At 40.2% G+C, this 19,450-nt stretch overlaps 1 protein-coding gene across 1 annotated transcript; it reads left to right on the plus strand.

Annotated features, from left to right (window-relative positions):
* The first annotated feature begins 324 nt into the window (after positions 1 to 324).
* ALDH7A1 (aldehyde dehydrogenase 7 family member A1) lies at positions 325 to 17,952 on the plus strand. The gene is made up of 18 exons (XM_042829487.1): positions 325 to 447; positions 570 to 623; positions 819 to 884; positions 1,867 to 1,947; positions 3,588 to 3,711; positions 4,252 to 4,384; positions 4,995 to 5,039; positions 7,789 to 7,866; positions 8,560 to 8,657; positions 9,606 to 9,647; positions 12,285 to 12,379; positions 13,205 to 13,289; positions 13,567 to 13,673; positions 14,976 to 15,092; positions 15,506 to 15,603; positions 15,767 to 15,840; positions 16,785 to 16,860; positions 17,484 to 17,952. Exons 1-18 carry the CDS (start codon positions 340 to 342, stop codon positions 17,536 to 17,538), a joined length of 1,536 nt encoding a protein of 511 aa, XP_042685421.1. The 5' UTR covers positions 325 to 339; the 3' UTR covers positions 17,539 to 17,952.
* The last annotated feature ends 1,498 nt before the right edge of the window (positions 17,953 to 19,450 follow it).

The raw sequence follows: 19,450 nt of genomic DNA on the forward strand, positions 1-19,450 counted from the left end.
TGTACCAAGTGCAGTAATTGCGCTAGTCGGTATACACGAAATTAGGATCAGCAGGGGCGGCGGGCGGCGCTTTTGAGGACGGCCAGGGGCGGCAGGGGCTGCGCGGCTGGCACACCGCCGACCGACAGGGGGCGCCGCCGAGAGGGGTCGCCGCCTGTCGGGGGGCGCCGCCACGCCCCCACCAATCGGCGCGGGCTGCGTGAGGACGGGCCCTGCGGCCATCGCAGCGTCCCCCCCGCCACGCGCGCGCGGCTGCCGGCGATGCTGGGTTGGCGCCGTGCTGCCGTCTCGCTGCTGCCGCTGCTGAATCGGGCCGGGTGGCGGCGGTCCGCGGCCGCCATGTCCTCGCTGCTGGTCGGCCAGCCGCAGTACGCCTGGCTGCGGGAGCTGGGCCTGCAGGAAGACAACCCGGGCGTGTACAATGGGCGCTGGGGCGGCGGCGGCCAGGTGAGGCCAGGGAAAGGGTGGGCAGCGTGGGAGGGAGGGAAGAGCGGGGCTGCTGGGCGGATGTCTGCCCGGATCGGTGTGCGGCCTCTTGTCTGTCGGCTGACGCTGTCCTTCTGCTCTAGGTGGTGACCACGTACTGTCCTGCGAACAACCAGCCCATCGCCAGAGTGCGGCAGGTAGGAGAGCAGGCTGTGTCCGCTTGTGTCCGTCTGTGTCCTGTGAGAGGATATAAATCTCTGGGGGCGATCTTTCGTAGTGCGGCCTTTCCATGAGGCGCCCTGTGCTCGAGCTGGGCACAAAGGCTTTTCTATGGAGTTTGCTTTGGGGTTTCAGTATTCCTGACTTTCTCTTTGACTTGCTTCTTCATGCAGGCTAGTTTGGAGGATTATGAAGAAACAGTGAGGAAGGCTAAGGAGGCATGGAAAGTCTGGGCTGATGTAAGTTATCAGTTACATGGCCTTTGTGTTTTTAATTGTGTCTCTGGCAGTTAGAGGCTGTTACATTGCCCTGTTGGTTGGAGATGCAAAAGCATGATCGTGCCACATATGAAAAGCAAAGATCTGTAGTGAGGGCCAGCCTCAAATGTAGACCTGCACAGCTAGCATTCATAACCACTAAGCACAAAAATAAGCATGTTGACTTCTGAGAAATGCTTGTTTTAAGAAACCTGGCGTGTTTACCCAAGTTAGTGCCCGTAAGCTATCGCCAGCAGCTCTGCTGAAGTTCTGAAATCTTATAAGCAAGGAATTACCCTCTTATATGTATATTGAAGATCACATTTAGTATGCTTTCTCCCATGAGAGTTCTGCAGGGTATTTGGATTTCGAACTCCTGGAGATAACCTTGCTTTTGTGGTGTGAGTAAACCTGCTGGTTTTGACTGTGTGTATTTGACCATACGTTGAATCCTGATTATTCACAGAACTGCTATTATTCCAAAACTTTTCTATTACGTTGCTGTATCAGTCTGCTGTTTCCCCGTAGGAAGCTTTAGTTGTCTTGTCCCTGTGCAAGCATCTGTTTTTTGCTTGTTTTTACAGACACTGGACATTTCTTTGATATAACTGAATTTGTAAGGTGTCAAGCATTCTGTTTTATTCCTAACCTGAAGAGAACAAAAACTTGGGAAATACCACAGCTTCTTTGAGATATCTTAAAACATTATTTTGTTACAATTTGTAATATTAGTGAGTAGGTGCCAGCTTATAATCTGAAAGCAATTTAATGCATAATCTCTGTGAGGTAGGAAGAAACTTGTCATAAAACTGTGTGATAAAAATGAACAAGTTAGCATGTCTTGGGAAGAGAGTGAAAAATTACTACAATCAGTGATCTCTTGCTGCAGGCATAGAAAGTGAATATAATATAGAAGAAGTTACAGATGTTCAATTTCAAATGTATTCTTTTTTTTTTTTTCTAGATCCCTGCACCTAAGCGTGGAGAAATAGTACGACAGATTGGTGATGCCCTGAGACAAAAAATCAAAGCTCTCGGAAGCTTGGTAAAGTATTTTAGGAAGCAGGGGTGTAAAGTGGTCAAAACTCTTTTGCGATGGTCTTAACATACTGTGCATTACTAATCTTAATGGCTGTTAAAATGCTGTTAGTTCTGTTAACTTGCTTAAAAGATTTTAGATGTAATGTGTAAAAAAGCATTCTAACATTGTATACTGAAAATGAAAATGATTTTTCGCATTTGTAGTGGGGATAAAAAAAAAAGTGTAATTCATTTTGAGCCTGTACACGGGCAAGGGAAGAATGTTATAACTGCTGCCATGCTGTTTTCTCATTGTACCTGATCTGTTGCTCCCTGTTGTGTACTAAAAATGTCCTGAAAAAGACTTCCCTCTGATACAGAGCTTCTAACCTTGAGCTCTTTTCTGGTGATCTGTAGGGTTTTGAGAATTGAGATGTGGAGGTATAAGGCTTCAGAAGGTGATATAGTCTTAATGAGATCTTCTTCCACTGCTGTGTCAGATGGAAAGGCAGAAGGACCATTCCTTTAAGACACTATTTGGTGGCTAGGGAAGAAAAGAGTCCAAGGGGGGACCTTGCTGCTATCCTTTTACAGTTCTCACCTATATGTGCTGCTGTTCAGAAACGGCTGTCCTTGAATAACTTCATGTAGGTAAGCTCATATTGTTAGCCTACAGGCTCTTCCTTCTATCTTGAGCTGTCCAGACATCCTGTTCTGAGTGTGCTCAAATTCTAAACAGCTATCCAGCAAATGTGTTACATGAGCTCGTGTCCTCACTTCTTTAATGGCTCCCTGTTCTTTAGGTTGAAGCAGAAGTCAGATGTGGAGTTCCCTGTGAGCAGAGTAGCCTAGCAAGTCTTTGGGACAACAGGCACCGTAGAAATACCTATGAATGTGTTTAGTCAGCTCTGTCTTAATCTTTGCTTTTTCAAAGTACAATCCTCAGCTTCAAGTGGTAGGTGATATTTGTGTAAAGTTGCTTGTATCGTAATATCACTGTAAAATGAAATGGGAGTGAACAGGGGACTTCTCAGTTCATACGAGTGAATTTCAGATATCAGCATACTCATTGGCAGTCTGGTTGCCGTGTACATGCAGCATGTTTTTAACAGAGGGCCATAGTTTAGGAAAAGATATTAAACAGGTTGCTGAAAGACTGAAGATGTGCGTTCGTTTTCAGCAGTGTTTGAAAACTGAATCTTGCATAATTGCTTTGAGATGCTGTAAAAATGAGTCGTTTGCTCATGAAAAATTTAAATGACTGTGTTGTTGTGGGGTAGTTATCCCTCTTTTCCAATTTACTCCACATTGTATTAAAAAATGTATGCAAATGTCCTGACTGAAAAGAAATGTTCTTTAACCCCAAGCTGCGAGATTCATTGCTGTTGAATAATTCTCTCATTAGATTTTTTTTTTTTTTTAAATTTTCTCTATTATTTACCTTTATTAATTTCCTCCTACTGTATGAGAATGTGACTCCTTTATCTGTTGTGTTGTTTCTTTAAGCTTTGAATAACTCAGGTAGAATTGAATGTCTTATATTGAAAAAGTCTATATTGAATTTTACTTGGTGTGCATATATGCCTGGTAGTAGTAGGAGAGAAAATGTGTTGGAAATTGATGTGTATTAAAAATATATATATATCTTGTTATTAATATTTTCAGGTCTCGTTGGAAATGGGAAAGATTTATGTTGAAGGTGTTGGGGAAGTGCAGGAGTATGTTGATGTCTGCGACTATGCTGTTGGTTTGTCCCGAATGATTGGTGGACCTGTTTTGCCTTCAGAAAGTATGTGTTCTGGTTTTTTCTTCACCCTTGTTTCAACTTCTGGTTTTCATGTTAGTGGAAGGATGAGGATGTACTGCACTGAAATCTCTGTGCTTGAGTTATTTATCAAGCATGTTGCCTATAAGTAGATGTGCACAGTAGTGCCACCTAATGAAGTATCTGTCCTATGGCATGCATCAGGAGAGGCAATTTTTCCTCCATGAAGCATTATATTCTCTCTGCCATCTCTGTAGTAGAGGTGCTGGAGGAAAGCATGTAAAAATTTTGTCAGTATGCTTAAAAATGTGAAGCCTTTTGTCAGCTGTTACTGAGCAACCAACATTCTATTGACTGAGTAGTTAAAATGATAAATTTTCTCACTATCATTAGTTTTTTTCCCCACAATCTAGCTAATCTTGCTGCAGTAAGCTGCAGAGCCCTTGTAATACAGCTCTCTACAAGCTACTGCTCTGATAGACAGAGGAATAGTGACAGGCCCCCTCCTCACAGCATCTTATGCATTCATTGAATGGATACAAATCATGTTCTCTTTTCCTTCAGGAACTGGTCATGCTCTAATAGAGCAGTGGAATCCTGTTGGGTTAGTGGGAATCATCACAGCCTTTAACTTCCCTGTGGCAGTGTATGGGTGGAACAGTGCAATTGCAATGATCTGTGGAAATGCTTGTCTCTGGTAAGGCACAGCTGCCCAGCATGATGTAGCAGTATTTTAAAATTGCAGAACTCTTTTCTCATGCATGTAACTGTTATCATATTTCAAGTGTTTCCACATATTTGATTCTATTTCATGTAGGGCTAATTTCTGTTTTTTGTAAGGTATGTGAGTCAAAAAGTGCAATTTTTTTTTTTTTTTGTAACCTTGTTAATGTCTTTCATGAGGTTTTGAGATCCAGACCCATTCAGGATTTAGTCAGATGGCAAATTGGTGAAAACGTAAATTGAGGCTTAGCAACATTGATAGTAACAGAAAATCAGTATTTTTCAGAACAGGTAGAGATAAAATTAAGGATCTTAATAATAACTTTGCTTTCTCTCCACTCCTGCTTCTCTTCCATCTGTCTGCTTCATTATAATGTCTGGCAACGTCTCCAGTTCGCACTGAGCTCATCAGCTCTAAATGCTCAGTGCTGTACAGAAGCATTTGAGTTCTTGCCTTAACAAACGTCTGACAACCTGCTTAAGCATGCTGTATTTGACAGACTGTAATAACTGCATAATTAAACTATTTTTCATTTGAAAAATTGAAAACAATGTTTTTTTTTTTTTTTTTTTTTTTTTTCCAGGAAAGGTGCTCCCACAACTTCTCTCACAAGCGTAGCTGTTACAAAGTGAGTTCTGGTTCCTTGCTTTCTGTTTTCCTTTTTAAACAAACTGTTTTATCGGTGAGATAGTGCTTAGTGTGAGAACTTCTTTTCCCTTGTAACATATAATGTAATAATACACAGTGTATATTGCTTGTTGCCTATACTGTTGCCCTTTTTTTTTTTTTTCTGGGTCTAGTTTTGTGCTTCCACTGAGGAGCATCTAGCTGTGTTGTTTGCTTTGCTGTAGAAGATGAATAGCTTGTAAAATTCAGCTATCCTTAATCTCTCATATTTCTGAATCATCCATTTCTTTTGAAGCCCAACATCAGCACTTGGTTATGTTTTTTTTCATTTTTTGAGGGTGGCAAATTCTTTTGGTTGGCTCTATAGATCTATCTCCTGAAGATATGTTTGCACAGTCATTATTATCCAGAACTAGTAACATCATTGCATGGCTTTCCAGGGTTCAGAACTCATTCCTGATAGAAAGGAGAACACTGACAAATAAATGTCATAGTGATACTTGCTCTAGAGTTATTGCTACTTTCCTTACTATGCTGGCATTTTAAGTGTGTATCTGCTGCATGATGCAAAGAAGTTTTATGCAAAATATAAATGACTCTTTTAAAATGACTAACTTTATAGTCTTGTAACTTTAATGTGGACCTAAGAACATGGCCCCAGACTAGTTGCAAGTATTATATCTGACTAGGGTGATCAAGAAAAACAAGAAGGGCTTCTTTAAGTATATTAATAACGAAAGGAAGTCTAGGGAAAATGTGGGTGTGTGGGTGTGCTGCTGAATAAGATGGGTGCCTCAGTAGTGGAGGACACGTAGAAGGCAGTTCCTAAATGCCTCCTTGCTTCAGTATTGTTATATTGTTATTGTTAAGACTGACCCACAGTAATCTCAGATTTTGGGGATAAGAGAGAGAACCTGAAGAAGGGAAGACTTCCCCTTGGTGGAGCAGGATTTGGTCAGAGATCATCCAGGCAAACTCAACGTGTATACATCCTTGTGCCATGATGGGATGCACCTGTTGGTGATGAGAGAGCTGGCAGAAGTGATCACTGAACCAATTTCTATCATCTTTGAAAGGTCATGGAGAACAGGAGAGGTGTGAGGACTGAAACAGCCAATGTCTCTCCAGCCTTCATAAAGGGCAAAAGGAAAGACTCTGGAAACTACAGACCACTCAGCTTCATCTCTGTCTCTGGGAAAGTGATGGAACAATTTATTATGGATGTCATCTCCAAGCAAGTGGAAGAAAATAAGGTTTTCAGGAGTAGTCAGCACTAAGGGGAAATCATGCTTGACCAACCTGGTGGAATTCTGTGGGTAGATGAGGGGAAAGCAGTGGATGCTGTTAACCTTGACATAAGCAAGGCTTTTGACCCTGTCTCCTGTAACATCCTTGTAGGTAAGCTTAGGAAGTGTGAGATCTATGAGTATAAAGTGAGGGTAGACTGAGATCTGGGTGACTCGGAGGGTTGTAATGAGTGGTGCAGAATCTGTTTAGAGGCCTGTAGCTAGCAGAGTGTTCTCCAGGGATCAGTACTGCATCTGGTCTTTAACATCTTCATCAGTGACCTGAAGAAAGGGATAGAGTACACCCTCAGCAAGCTTGCTGATGTTGCAAAGCAGAGAGTAGTGGCTGGCACACCAGAAGGCAGTGCTGCTATTCAGCAAGACCTGGACAGGCTGGAGAGTTGGGCAGAGGGGAACCTGGTGAAATTGAATAAGGTCAAATGTAGAATCCTGCATCTGGGGAGAATATACTCATGCATGAGTATAGGTTAGGGGCTGACTTTCTGGAAAGGTGCTCTATGGAGAAGGATCTGTGTGTTCTGGTGGACAACAGGTTGGCTGTGAGCCAGTGGTGTGCCTTTGTGGCTAAGAAGTCCAGTGGTATCCTGAGAGGATAAAAAGGAGGATGGGCAGGAGGTCCGGCGAGGTGATTCCTTCCCCTCTATTCTGCTTTTGGTGAGGCCACATCTGGAGTACTGTGTCCAGTTGCAGGCTCCTCAGCTCAAGAAAGATGGGGAGCTACCAGAGAGATTGCAATGGAGAGCCACAAAGATGATTAGGAGCCAGGAATTTTTCCCCTGTGCAAAAAGTCTGAGATGCCTGGGACTGTTTAGCTTGGAGAAGACTGAGGGAAGATCTTATCAATGCTTATGAATATGTAAAAGGTAGAAGTCGAGTGGATAGGGCCAGGCTCTTTTTGGTGGTGCCCCGTGAGAGGACGAGGCTTCAACTGGAACAGAGGAGGTTTTGTATGAAGTTGAGAAAAAAAAATTATTTACTGTGGGGCTGACAGAGCACTGGAGAGATTGTGGAGCCTCATTCTCTAGAGACATTCAAGACCCACCTGGACTCTTTCTCGTGCAGCCTACATTGAGGGGTGGACTAGGTGATCTCCACAGGCTCTTTCCAGCTCCACTAATTCTGTGATTTTTAAGTAACTTCTTGAAGTTATGTAAACATCTCTTTCTAATGGTGAAAGATTGTAGGGACAAGATTTTTATACAATGCTCTAATGCTTCTCTGTGCCAGTTATGTGGATGCATAGGGAATGTATTTTCAGGTGTTTTTCTGCCTGAACAATGATTGTAATATGCTTGAGTATTTATTGTATAAACTGTCTGCGAGACTGTTGCTTTAAAAAAAGAAAATAATGATAATCTGAGGCTCTCTCATGTGTCTTTAATAGCTCATTGCCTATTATATGCACCCATTGGATAATTGAATTTTTTATGTTTTTGATTTTAGGATAATTGCCAAGGTCTTGGAGGATAACAAGATGCCTGGAGCTGTCTGTTCTTTGGTCTGTGGTGGAGCAGACATTGGGTAGGTAATGTTTCTTGTGTTTTGTGAGTATGTATCTAATGTAAACATACTATGTATTCCAGCTTGCTATTGTGACATTAGCTACTAACAAGTAACTTACCAGACATTCAAGTTAAGTGAAGAAATGAAGAGATGTGGATCAGTTTCCGTTCTACTGCATGTGGTTACACCCAAAAATATGGCCTACATAAAATTTCACTCATCTTACTCTTTTTTTTGATTTATTTTTTTTAGTCCATCAGTTTTTCAGACCATTTGTAGAGAAGAATGATTCCCCATGTTCCATGCTTACACTAAGCTGCGCAGCTGTGCATGGATGTGTGACATTGCTTGGAGGCCCTGAAATGTATAAATTTCTCCTACAAATGCGTAGCTCAGCATTTCAAGAGAAGTGATATCAAAATAGATGATAGCTATTAAAGTTGTAGGGGTGCTTGTCTTCTTAGGGAACGGAACAATTGAAACTGATCACACTGTGTTCTTTGGCATGTATTTAATTGTACAGGTGATGCACTTATTATGTGGCATGAAGCAGGGCAGGGAAGCAGTCTTGTCCCTCTTCTCTGAGAGATAAGAAGCTTTCCTGATGGCTTTTCAGTCGTTTACGAAATGTTTGGTTTACGTGGGAGGTGTGAGCAGCTTTTCCAGCAGTTTACTCTTTCTGTAAATGTGGTGGCATGTCCTGTTGTGCAGGACAGCAATGGCGAGAGATGGGAGAATGGACCTGCTGTCTTTCACTGGCAGCACGGAAGTGGGCAAGCAGGTAGCGCTCATGGTTCAGGAGAGATTCGGTGAGTGGGAGTCTTTTCTTTCTCTTTTTGTGGTTGGGAAAGGTAGGGTAAACCTCGTAGGATTTTAAAATACAACTTGTTTCACCTATCTCCTGTTTTAACATTTTTTCATCTTGATGAAGGTAAGATGAAGCACCTCAGATGTAGCTACTGCTTTTTCTTCTGCTTCAGTCACAATTCAGTTGTTGCTTTTTTCCCCCCAAGATTTCCACAAACCCATTTTACTGTAGTTAATTTGGAATAAGTTCTAGTGACTGTCTTACAGAGACTGACAGATGACAGTTTTTTGGCAAATCCATTCATGAAAAAATATCCCTTCACCTCTACTCCTAATAAATATAGGAGAAAATGTAGGACCTTTGAGATATGTCTTCAAATACCTACAATAAAAATTGCATAGGTGTGAAACCATGCACAGTTGCAGGGTTCTAAGTTTTTAGTTTTAAAAAGAATGTATTGTGGACAAGATTGTCTTAAGTGCCAAAAAGAATTCAGAATAGATTGCAAACTTTCATTCATAAGTAGATGGTGATTCCTTCTTTTAGTTTTGAGATAAAGCAGTTGCTAGGGAAATAATTAAGACTGCTGAAGTGTTAATTTATTCATTTTTGTATGCACAGCACCTCCTAATCTTCATCTGCCTCGTATTATTTATTCTGCAGCTTGTTTTGCTTTCTTCTTTTCCTTTCTACTGCAATTTTACCTCATTTTTTTAAGCTTTTTTCTTTTCCAGCTGTTCTCCAGGTTGTCATCCTTCACAGTCTGTTATAGATGCAGTATCCAATGTAATTTACTCCTCTGGCTAGTGCAATTTGTTGACAGTGATGCCTAAAAATTTCTGTCCAGAAAATAAAGTGGAATGAAATCTAAATTCAGTTACTGATGACTTTGCTGAAATGCATACTGAATAGATGTACGACTCATGTAATTTTTGTATGTCTTTATTAGGCCGAAGTCTGCTGGAACTGGGAGGAAACAATGCCATCATTGGTAATATACAGTGTAGAAATTTAGTCCCATGAATATTATTTGAAACTTAGTATACATATGCTTGTAACAAATTGTTCTTTTTTTTCTTTTTTTCTTTCAGTGGAGCTTAAAAAGTGCTCAGTAGAACATTTTTGTGTGTTTTTATAATCTTCTGTCTTAGGTGTTGCTGAGGGGGCAGTGATTCAGGATAAAATTGAGAGTTCAAGATGTTAGTTTTGTGTTGAATGGCACGGGGTTGTGAACAGTGCTGCTAATGAAATTTGACTTTAGGATCTGAACACTTGGGCGCAATTTTTAGCACTGCAGAGTAAAAGAACGTGTGCATACGTATGCACAGACCTATGAATGACACCGATGATAGTATTTGACCACTTAAAGTCTTTGGAAGTAGAGCACGTAGGTATTCATTTCAATAGCCTGTTTCACAGGTTTAAGTGATTTAGATCATGTTCTGATTAACAGGCAAAAATAAAATAAATGCTGTAAAAATGAACATTAGAAAGAGAGAAAGTAGAAACCACCTGAATACCTAAACTGCTGTTCATATTTTTTATTAATGCCTTTTCCTTCACCTTTCTTTTGGTTTGAACCAATATAATTGCCTGTCTAGAATATTAAGCACTTTCAAAAATCCAGTTTGAGTAGTCTATTTTTTTTCTTGTATAGAATAGCATGAACTTTCTGTACAGTTAGTGAAGAATGTTTATTTTTTTCATATAAAAGTCCATTTTTTTCTGAAGTTGACTTTGAATGAAGGCTTAAACTTTACTTGCTTGGACTTTTAGTCAGATTTGTCTCCCCCAAATTCTGTGGGTCTAGTTAAACTGAGTGATATTTTCGGAATCCTCTGGGTCTTACACTTACTTGCCTTAGTTTATTATTATTAAATATAATTATTATTATTAAATATTTCCATGTCTTCTAGCCACAGATTTCTTCAGCTTATTTTCATCTCACATTTACATTGGGTAGCTGTGCATTGTAGCTACTATTTTCTTGTGTGCCACCTGCATACACTTCTCTTCATGCTACTACACATCTCATGGAGGGAGGGTGGAGAAGGGCAAGAAATTAATTGTCCTTTGTTAAGTTAAAATGAAGCTGAGTTTGTTTACAAGCTTTGTCATGAAAGGCTCTATACAGTAGTTGAGAGATCTGTTTATGTCCAATTGTATGTGTCTTTAGTTCAGGTGTGTAAGGATGGAAATTTTGAGGTGTTTTTGTACACAAGTCATTTTGAAAGTAATGCCTCCTACTTATGTCCATGGAGACTGTAACAAAGAGCTCAGTAACACTATTTGGTAGAGCAGATTCTCAGGTACAATGTAGTCAACACCATTAGCTATGCATTTTTGCCAGCAATGAACAGGTGCCTGCATGCCATGCTCATGCAGATGTGCACCAGTGGAGGTGAGCCCGTTTCCCAGCTGTTCTGACTGCATAGCTGCTAGGAAAATGTTGCTCATGCAGTTTCTTTCATCTGCCCAATCAAATGGAAGTCAGAAGACATGAAATCCAGACTGTGCAGGGGGTGTGAGGACAGTCCAGCTGAGTGTCATTTGGCTCCGTGGGGCAGCATGGCATTGACATGTTTCTAGAGGAGGGTTGTCTTCTCTGCTCTATCTGTAGAAGTTTGAGCTGTCCTCCTAGTGTTGTGTTGTAGCAGTCACAGTGGATGATTTGACAATGTTCCAAGAAATCCAGGAGGACCACTTTTTTTCTGACCCAAAAGATAGTCTGAACACATTACCCACTGAGGGCTGTATATTGAACTTTGATGGGGAATTCATGCTTCACTATTTCGTGGACTTCCATTTTGACTATGGTTTGTAGTGGTGAAACTACATTTCGTCTCTGGTAGTGATGTGATCCAGGAAGTTGTTACCATCAGCTTTGCATTGGTTCAGTAGATCCTGATAAACCTGCGTACCTTGTTCCTCCTGTTCCTGTTATTTGTGGAATCCCCCTGGTGCAAACATTGTGATGTTCACCATCATTTCCAACACACTGGAGCTGATACTCAGCTCCGTACACAACTCCCTGATTGTAATTCACTGATTAGTGCAAATGAGTTGTTTGAGATGCTCTTCATTTTGTGGTGTGACAGCTGTGCATGACTGTCCTGTACATGGTGTGTCTTGGCACTGTCACCACTGCTGAAACACACCACCCACTGCCTCACTGTGGTAACATCCGCTGTTTGGTCTCCATGAATGTTCAGCAAGTGTTGAGTGTCACTGGGTGCAATTTTTACCTCACAGAGGGATTCAGTTACACATTTGTTTTATATGCACTTCCATATCAGGTGCTGTTTTATCCAAATGCCCCTCTGCTGCCATCTGCCTCATGGCAACAAGATGTAGTGGACTTACTGTGGGAAGGTTCAGTCCCTACTGCCATGCCACTGCCAACATGGGTCAACATAGTGAAACAAGAGGCATTGCTTTCTGAGCAGCTTTTGTGTGCACTCATGTACTGTGCTGTTGCTGCTATTCTTCATACTTCTGGAGTGGCTTGCTAGAATTTATTGCATGCCATTTAGTGTCTTAAATCTAGCAAATTTAGGGAGCCTTCAGCACTTAAACACCATTTTGCACCTTTTCTTTATTAACATACTGATGTTTAACTTCTGTTAAGTGTTCGAAGATGCAGACCTGAACCTAGTCATCCCCTCTACTCTGTTTGCTGCTGTGGGAACAGCGGGTCAGCGATGCACAACTGCCAGAAGACTGGTGTGTAAATCTTAACTGAACTGGTTTGGATAGATCTGACTTCAAAAATTAATTCTAAATTAGCTCAGGAAATTCCTGTTGGTGACTTATATTATGGAGAATAAGAAATATTTGCTAGGTGTTTTTTATTCTCTCTGATATCGGTGTGGTGATAGAAAAAGAAGATACTTGTAGTTTGTCACTGCAATTCTAGCGCCAGAGGGCTTCTGTGAATGTGTTTCTCACATGGTCCTAAAACTCAGAAAAATAATGCTCATGTTTTCTTTGTTTCCACTTTTGATGCCAGAACTTAAATTTGATTGTGGCTGGTTCAGGTTTTTGTTTGTGGAATTTCAGAAGAGCAAGGATGCATTTGTCTCCTGATGTTTCTTTCCCAATTTTTCAAACCGGCCATTTTGAAGAAATGTAGAAGTATTACAATGTCAGCATGCATCTCCATAGTCTTTTCGTAATTGTGTTGATCAGATGCATTTTTGTCATAAAGGCTGTAGCTTTACTTTATTGCTGTAATTTGAGGAATGACTGCAAATTTGTCCACTTATGATAAAACATTATGATTACTCTGTGGAATAATCATAAATCTCCAGTGGAGTTACTTTAAAATGGGTTTTTGCACCTTTGTTTCTTTTAAATCTTCACGATTTGCTTTCTTGGTGGTGCTCCTGTTTTCAAACTTTCTGTTGTATTCATTTAAGCACAGTATTTGCCAAATATGAGCAGCACTACCTCTACACTTCCTTTGGCAGTCTTCAAAGTGCAGTAGTAGTTCAAAAGGAATGACATAGGCTTTGCTGGCTTACAGTCTTCTTACCACGTTTTGTTTAGTTCCTCCATGAAAGCATCCACGATGAGGTGGTGGAGAAGCTTGCAAAGGCCTACGCCCAGGTCCGCATCGGTGATCCGTGGGACTGTAAGTAGCAGTTTCCAACTGATGGGTTTAGGAGACATTTGAGTTTGCACCTTTCTGTTTAAGTTCTAAAGTATAGGTCAAAGATACCTAATTTTAGCAGTTTACCAGAGAATGGATATAGCTAGTTTTGTGCAGAGTACAAGCCCTGAAGGGGAGATAAAGAATCCTGTCATCACTGTTCATCTCGGGCAGATTAAATAGTTACTCATCAAATTTTGTAAGAATGTTATTAAAAGTTTCAGTTTTCCTGAAATAATGTATTTGGGTTTTTCTTTAGCTGACACTCTGTACGGTCCCCTTCATACTAAAGAAGCAGTGAAGGTGTTTCTTGATGCAGTAGAACAAGCGAAACAACAAGGTGGCTCTGTGGTCTATGGCGGAAAGGTGAGTTACTTTTATTCTCCTTTCTGCAGTTAATTTTCTAGGGAAAAACAATACACTAGCATTGTGGCTTAGGCCAAGATTGTGTTTTCAGTTTATGTCATCAATTATGGGATGTCAGTCAGTCATGAAATGTCCAAATTGGAGTCCTGTGCTTACAGTAAAGATAGGCTTATATAGAATACCAAGAAATGGCTATGAGTTTTCAGCAATTCCCTGCACTACTCTTCCATCTCAGAGGATGGTGAAAATACTGACAGCAATGTAAATGGTGACTGTGGGGCACATAACAAAGAAAAATTGCTGTTCTTGAACAGTGAATTGGGTTCACTGTCTCAAACTTTGAGAAATGCTGAAGATTCAAAGAAGTCTCTGACACATCTTCATTATTTGCCTGAAGTTGCTTCCTGTTTATTTCCATGGGAATGACAACAAATACAAAGAACATACTAACACTGTTTGATAGATCAAACTCTCACCTACAAAACCCTATTTTTCTACATATTCAACACCATTATCTATGCATTTTCAGCAGTGATAAACAAGAGCCTGCGTGTAACACTTGTTGAAGTCTGCACCAGCAGAGGTGACCTGCTGTCACCACTGCTAAAATGCACCACCTACTGCCTCACTGTGCTGACATCCACCGTTTGGTCAATATAAGCATTCAGCAAGTGTTAATGAATGTTGTGGGTGCCATTTTTTTCTGCAAGGAGAAATTCAGTTCCACAGTTTTGCTTCATACACATTTCCATGTCAGACTGTTTCATCAGTCTGCCCCCCCCCCTGCTGCCATCTGTCTCATGGCAAGAAAACATACTGTAATATTGGTGGGAAGGTTCAGTATCTACTGCCATATCACTGTCATCCACCTTTGATGTTGTGTACCAACATTATGAAATAGGAGGCATTACTTTCAGTGCAGATTTCATATGTGATGTTTATTTCTCCAGGAGTTAATCAATTAAGAACTGTTGTTTTTACAGACACCTCATGGTTCCTGCTGCCTTCAGATTTCTAGTTGACTCACTGATCAGCTTTAAAGTCAGAGAAAGTAACTTCTTTTTTCAGTTGGTAGACTTGGAGATTTAAATACTTATTTAGCAAACTAAGTTATACTTCTGTATATTAAACATGTAAATAAGTAAATTCCAGGTTATCTGCTCAGATGATCTGAACTGCAAGCTCTGATTGACAGGTGCAAGTACAGTAATAAAACTATGAAGGATTCCCTTCCTACACAAGTACTAGGCGGGATGCTAGATTGGCTGCACTTACTCAGTTCTTTTCTTTTGTATTTTGAAGGTTATAAATCGCCCTGGAAACTATGTTGAACCAACCATTGTGATTGGCCTTGCCCATAACGCACCCATTGTCCACACAGAGACATTTGCTCCCATACTGTATGTGCTGAAATTTAAGGTAAAATAGCAAAGTGATTTGTGCCCGGTGTCAGGGATTTCAGGAGAGCATTTTCTGATGCATGTTGTCTATATGCAGTTTTCTTGACAGTTGGAGAAGCTGTTGTTCTGCACTGTAATGGCATATCTCATCACATAGCTACATTTATGCATGTTCTGTGAAGAGCACTGATATTGAGCTAAGTTTGTGCAGGAACAGATCTTCTCATTTATGTCAGCCTGCTTTATAGCAAGTTTTGTCTTTCTCTGAAGTGGTGAGGGTATCCTATCCTTGATTTGTTACACATGTATTTGCAAAGTGGTATTCTGTTTATTTGCATTACACCTGTAATATACTGGAATTTTCTTAACACTGCTATTTTTTTAATTACTTTAAATAGATGTGCTTCAACTATTGTCATTCCTTCTTTCTAGGAGGAAGAGGAGGTTTTTGCTTGGAATAATGAAGTAAAACAAGGTCTTTCCAGCAGCATCTTTACCAGGGATTTGGGAAGGATTTTTCGCTGGCTTGGGTATAATTCAGAATAATTTTTTACATTATTAAAACTTAAGATTACTGTATTTTGTTTTGTTTTTATACCTACATGTGGTGCTAGCTGAACATTGCTTAGCTCTTATTTTATGGAGCGAGTCTTTGCTGATCCTGATCAGTAGCTGCCTTATCTTTGTCCACAGACCAAAGGGATCTGACTGTGGCATTGTGAATGTCAACATCCCAACGAGTGGGGCAGAGATCGGTGGTGCTTTCGGTACGTTACTTTCAGTGTATGCTTCTTCTTTCTTTAAACAGTGAAATCTCTAGTGCCAGATCTAGTGACTTGATATTATTATTGAGGTTTCATTTTTCAGTGACTCTTCATTTGTCTAATTATTAGCTTTTCGTGAAAAGAAAAGCTTCAGCTAGAGACCAAATTAAAGCATTAAAGTAAAACTAGTGTAACTTGGATCTCATCTTATTTTTTCAAGGCTTTAATCAATCCATCTAAATAACTAATCTGAAGAAAGGAATGAAGTTAATTTGAATTGCAGTGCTGTAGCCAAAAATGAGAAAAATGACTAGAGGTAGTTGGGGTCCATCTTGTAAAAATATTTCTGTTTGATTTTTGAGTACTGTACTTATCTTTGTTTCTTTCATTAGGGAATAGGAACTCGGAGGTATGCTCAAAACATGTTTAGGGACATGGCTGAGTGGAAAACTGTCTAAATCTAAGTTTTATTTAAAACAGTCTGGAACACATTTTTTGCATATGTTTGCATATGCACACAAAAACTAAAGCATAGAGTGCTTTGTGAGAACTTCCCAAGATTTTTGTCTCATTTATTTTTTGCTATACTAAAGAAAGTGGAGGAAGGAAGAAGAGATATTCACTGATCATTTGAACAGTAAAGAACCAGCACATTCTGGTGCAATCGCCTCATGTTTAAAGAAAATATCTTTAAAACAACATCCTCTGTCACCAGCACGGTGAGATTTTCAATTTCAAGCAGGTAGTTTTTGAGTCAAGAAGGGAAGAGAGAACTAACTGTGTGAGTTGTATGTAGTGGTGACTTGGTAATTTATTTCAGGCTTAGAACAAAGGATAGGGAAGTTTATTCCATGAGTTTTTACAGTTGTTGATCCTCCTTGAGTTAATCCAGGTTCCTATGCTCAAAAAAAAATGTTGTGTTTCCATTTATAACCTTTTTCCTACAGGTGGTGAGAAGCATACTGGTGGAGGAAGAGAATCTGGAAGTGATTCATGGAAGCTTTATATGAAAAGGTCAACATGGTAAAACACATTTTTCTTTTCAAACAAATATAAAATTACATACAGACTTTGCTAAAGCCCAAAACAATTCTCTGACTACAGGATGTTATTTTCACTAAATGTGAGAAAAATTGCACTTTTACATGATTATCTTTCTTATCATGTAAGAAATTATGTCTGTGTTCCCAATAGAGAATGATTTCATTAAACATTTCTTCATTCACTATTCTTTAAGATGAACATGTCCTTTTACAGAGCAGGGTGGTTTATGTGATCTGGAAACATAAATTACTCTTTAAACATTGTTTTTTGCTTTATAATGTTCTTTCTTTTACCTCTTGCCTGATGTTAATGTTAGCAAAAAATGAGATAACTGAAACTTCTCAGAAAATACATGAAGAGGAACCACGGAGAGAGGGGCCAGTTTTGCCTGTGTGTGTGTGACTTATTGAAGTGTTGGATATCTCTCTATGAATCTTGTGAAGGGTATCTTCTAGCAGTCAGGCATTGCTGTTCCTTCTTGCTATTTCCTGCCTTTCCTGTGCTGACTTGGTTACCATGCAGCTGGTCAGAAGCTGTGTACATATGAAGGAGGCTGCATGACCCATCTCACTGATCTCTCTAAATAATTGTTTCTCTTCCAGTACAATCAACTACAGCAAGGATTTACCTTTGGCTCAAGGAATCAAGTTTCAGTAACAACCTCGTGAATGCTGTGCCAGGAACTCTCCTAACATTTCAAAACCATGTACCTTCTAATACTCGTGGTGAGGAAAATGATCTGAAATTCAGCTACTAGAGTGCTAATTCTGTCAGAAAATCAGATACTCTAAAAGACTGTATAACTTCTGATGTTTAAAATCACTACTTCATCTTCAAATATGGAACACAGAATGTTTGGGAAGAAGGGGAAGTGACTGGAGTTAATAATCTTGAATTGAGGTGGGCTAGATAATCTTCTGTTGCCTTATCACTGTCCTTCAGTGTCTCTCTCCCTTGCCTCCTTACTATTTCCTGTTATTTTTCCATTTGGTAGATCTGTGCTTCAAACTACACGCTGAGTTTTGTACAGATAAGTAGTGCTGGGGGGGTGGGCAGTACGGGGCTGTTTCTCAATGCATAAATAAACTTACATTTTGTGAAATCTCTTGGGCTACTAAGTGTTTTTGCTTCTTGTTTTGGAGCAGGAGCATTCAGCAGGCTGGCCGTTTTCACACACTGAGCTGACAGTTAGGAGAAGTGTCGCTAGGCTAAATGAACCACTTCAGTTTTCCTGCCTCCTTCAGAAAGAGAACTTTAACTCCATATGCTGGGAGATTACAGATAGGATCAAGAATTACTGCAGCCTTTTCTAACCATCCCTACAGCTAGAATTCAGAGTTGGTTGTCAGGGCCCTTGTGACACCCTGGGGTCAAACAAACCGAAGAACCTGATACGCAGTGAGGGGGAATACTCCTTGAGCAGGGATTCTCTGGGGAAATGTTTATGTCATGTTTCAAATTATTTTTCTCATGGAGACTGAAAGTTATGCCCATGGGGAACTCGGCTGGGAACTTTGGTTTGGAATGCAAGACAAGAAGAGCCATAGCACTTCCAGGCTGATTCTATCCACTGAGTAACTTCAGAGATATTTTTATCTGTTACTTCTGGAAATTTTTTTTTTTCCACTCTGTGGAAACTTGCTGTGACAGACTATCTGTAAACATAAGAAAAAACATTTATTTTGGACTTAAATTCTAGAACTTCTAATTGGGCTTTAGATTTACCTCTATTCTAGAATTTGACAGCAGCATTGTCCAAACTCTCCAAAAGAACCAACACACCCAACACTGCCCGGTCTTTCACATCACAATAGCTACTGTTTTAAAACAACATTTTGAATTTTATAAGCTGTGTTACAGAAAGTTTTGAATAGCATTTCTTGAAGAATAGAGAGTAGGCAAAGTTCTTTTTCTCACTGCTGTGGTTTATCTAGGCAGGTGGCTGAGCAGCGCAGTCAGTCGCTCACTGCCCCCGTTCCCAAGGGGTGAGAGAATTGGGGAAAAAAATAAGTAGAACTTGTAGGTTGAGATAAAAATGTTTACTACTATAGGAAAAAAAGGAAAAGGGTAACAGGACTATATGTGTGTATGTGTGCCTATGAATGTGTTTAACAAGTGATGCACAAGCAATTGACCACCACTCCCCAACAATGCCCAGCAAGCACTTGAGCAATGGAAGAGAAAAAGATGAATTTCCACCCCCTTCAAAACTCCTTCCCCATGATGTCATATGGTATGGAATATCCCTTTGGCCAGTGTAAGTCAGCTGTCCCAGCTCTGTTCCCTCCCAGCTCCTTTAGCCCTTTGCTATGTATGGCCTTGGCTCTGCATGACACTGCTTAGCAGTGACTATAAACACTGCTCTGTTGCCAAAATTGTTGGTAAAACATTGCATCATACCAGATATTCTCAAGAAAGCAATTCTGTCTCAGCTGAAACTAAGATACCTACTGAAGTTCACAAGTCTCTTACAGCTGGATGAAAAGATCTGCAGTTATTTGGGCTTGGATGTTTAACTATGAGACAAATTTCAAAAAAACAATGTTATGTATTTGCACATATGAAAAGC

Source organism: Centrocercus urophasianus, unplaced genomic scaffold (assembly GCF_019232065.1).
Source record: "Centrocercus urophasianus isolate 14NV4802_14NV808 unplaced genomic scaffold, USGS_Curo_1.0 seq_31, whole genome shotgun sequence".
NCBI lineage: Eukaryota > Metazoa > Chordata > Aves > Galliformes > Phasianidae > Centrocercus > Centrocercus urophasianus.

Bases quoted from the DNA above. Each gene is read 5' to 3' on its own strand.
- ALDH7A1 (XM_042829487.1), top strand. From the start codon at position 340: ATGTCCTCGCTGCTGGTCGGCCAGCCGCAGTACGCCTGGCTGCGGGAG. The intron at 3,712-4,251 runs GTATGTGTTCTG...CTTTTCCTTCAG, and splicing joins ACCTGTTTTGCCTTCAGAAA to GAACTGGTCATGCTCTAATA. The intron at 7,867-8,559 runs GTAGGTAATGTT...CCTGTTGTGCAG, and splicing joins TGTGGTGGAGCAGACATTGG to GACAGCAATGGCGAGAGATG.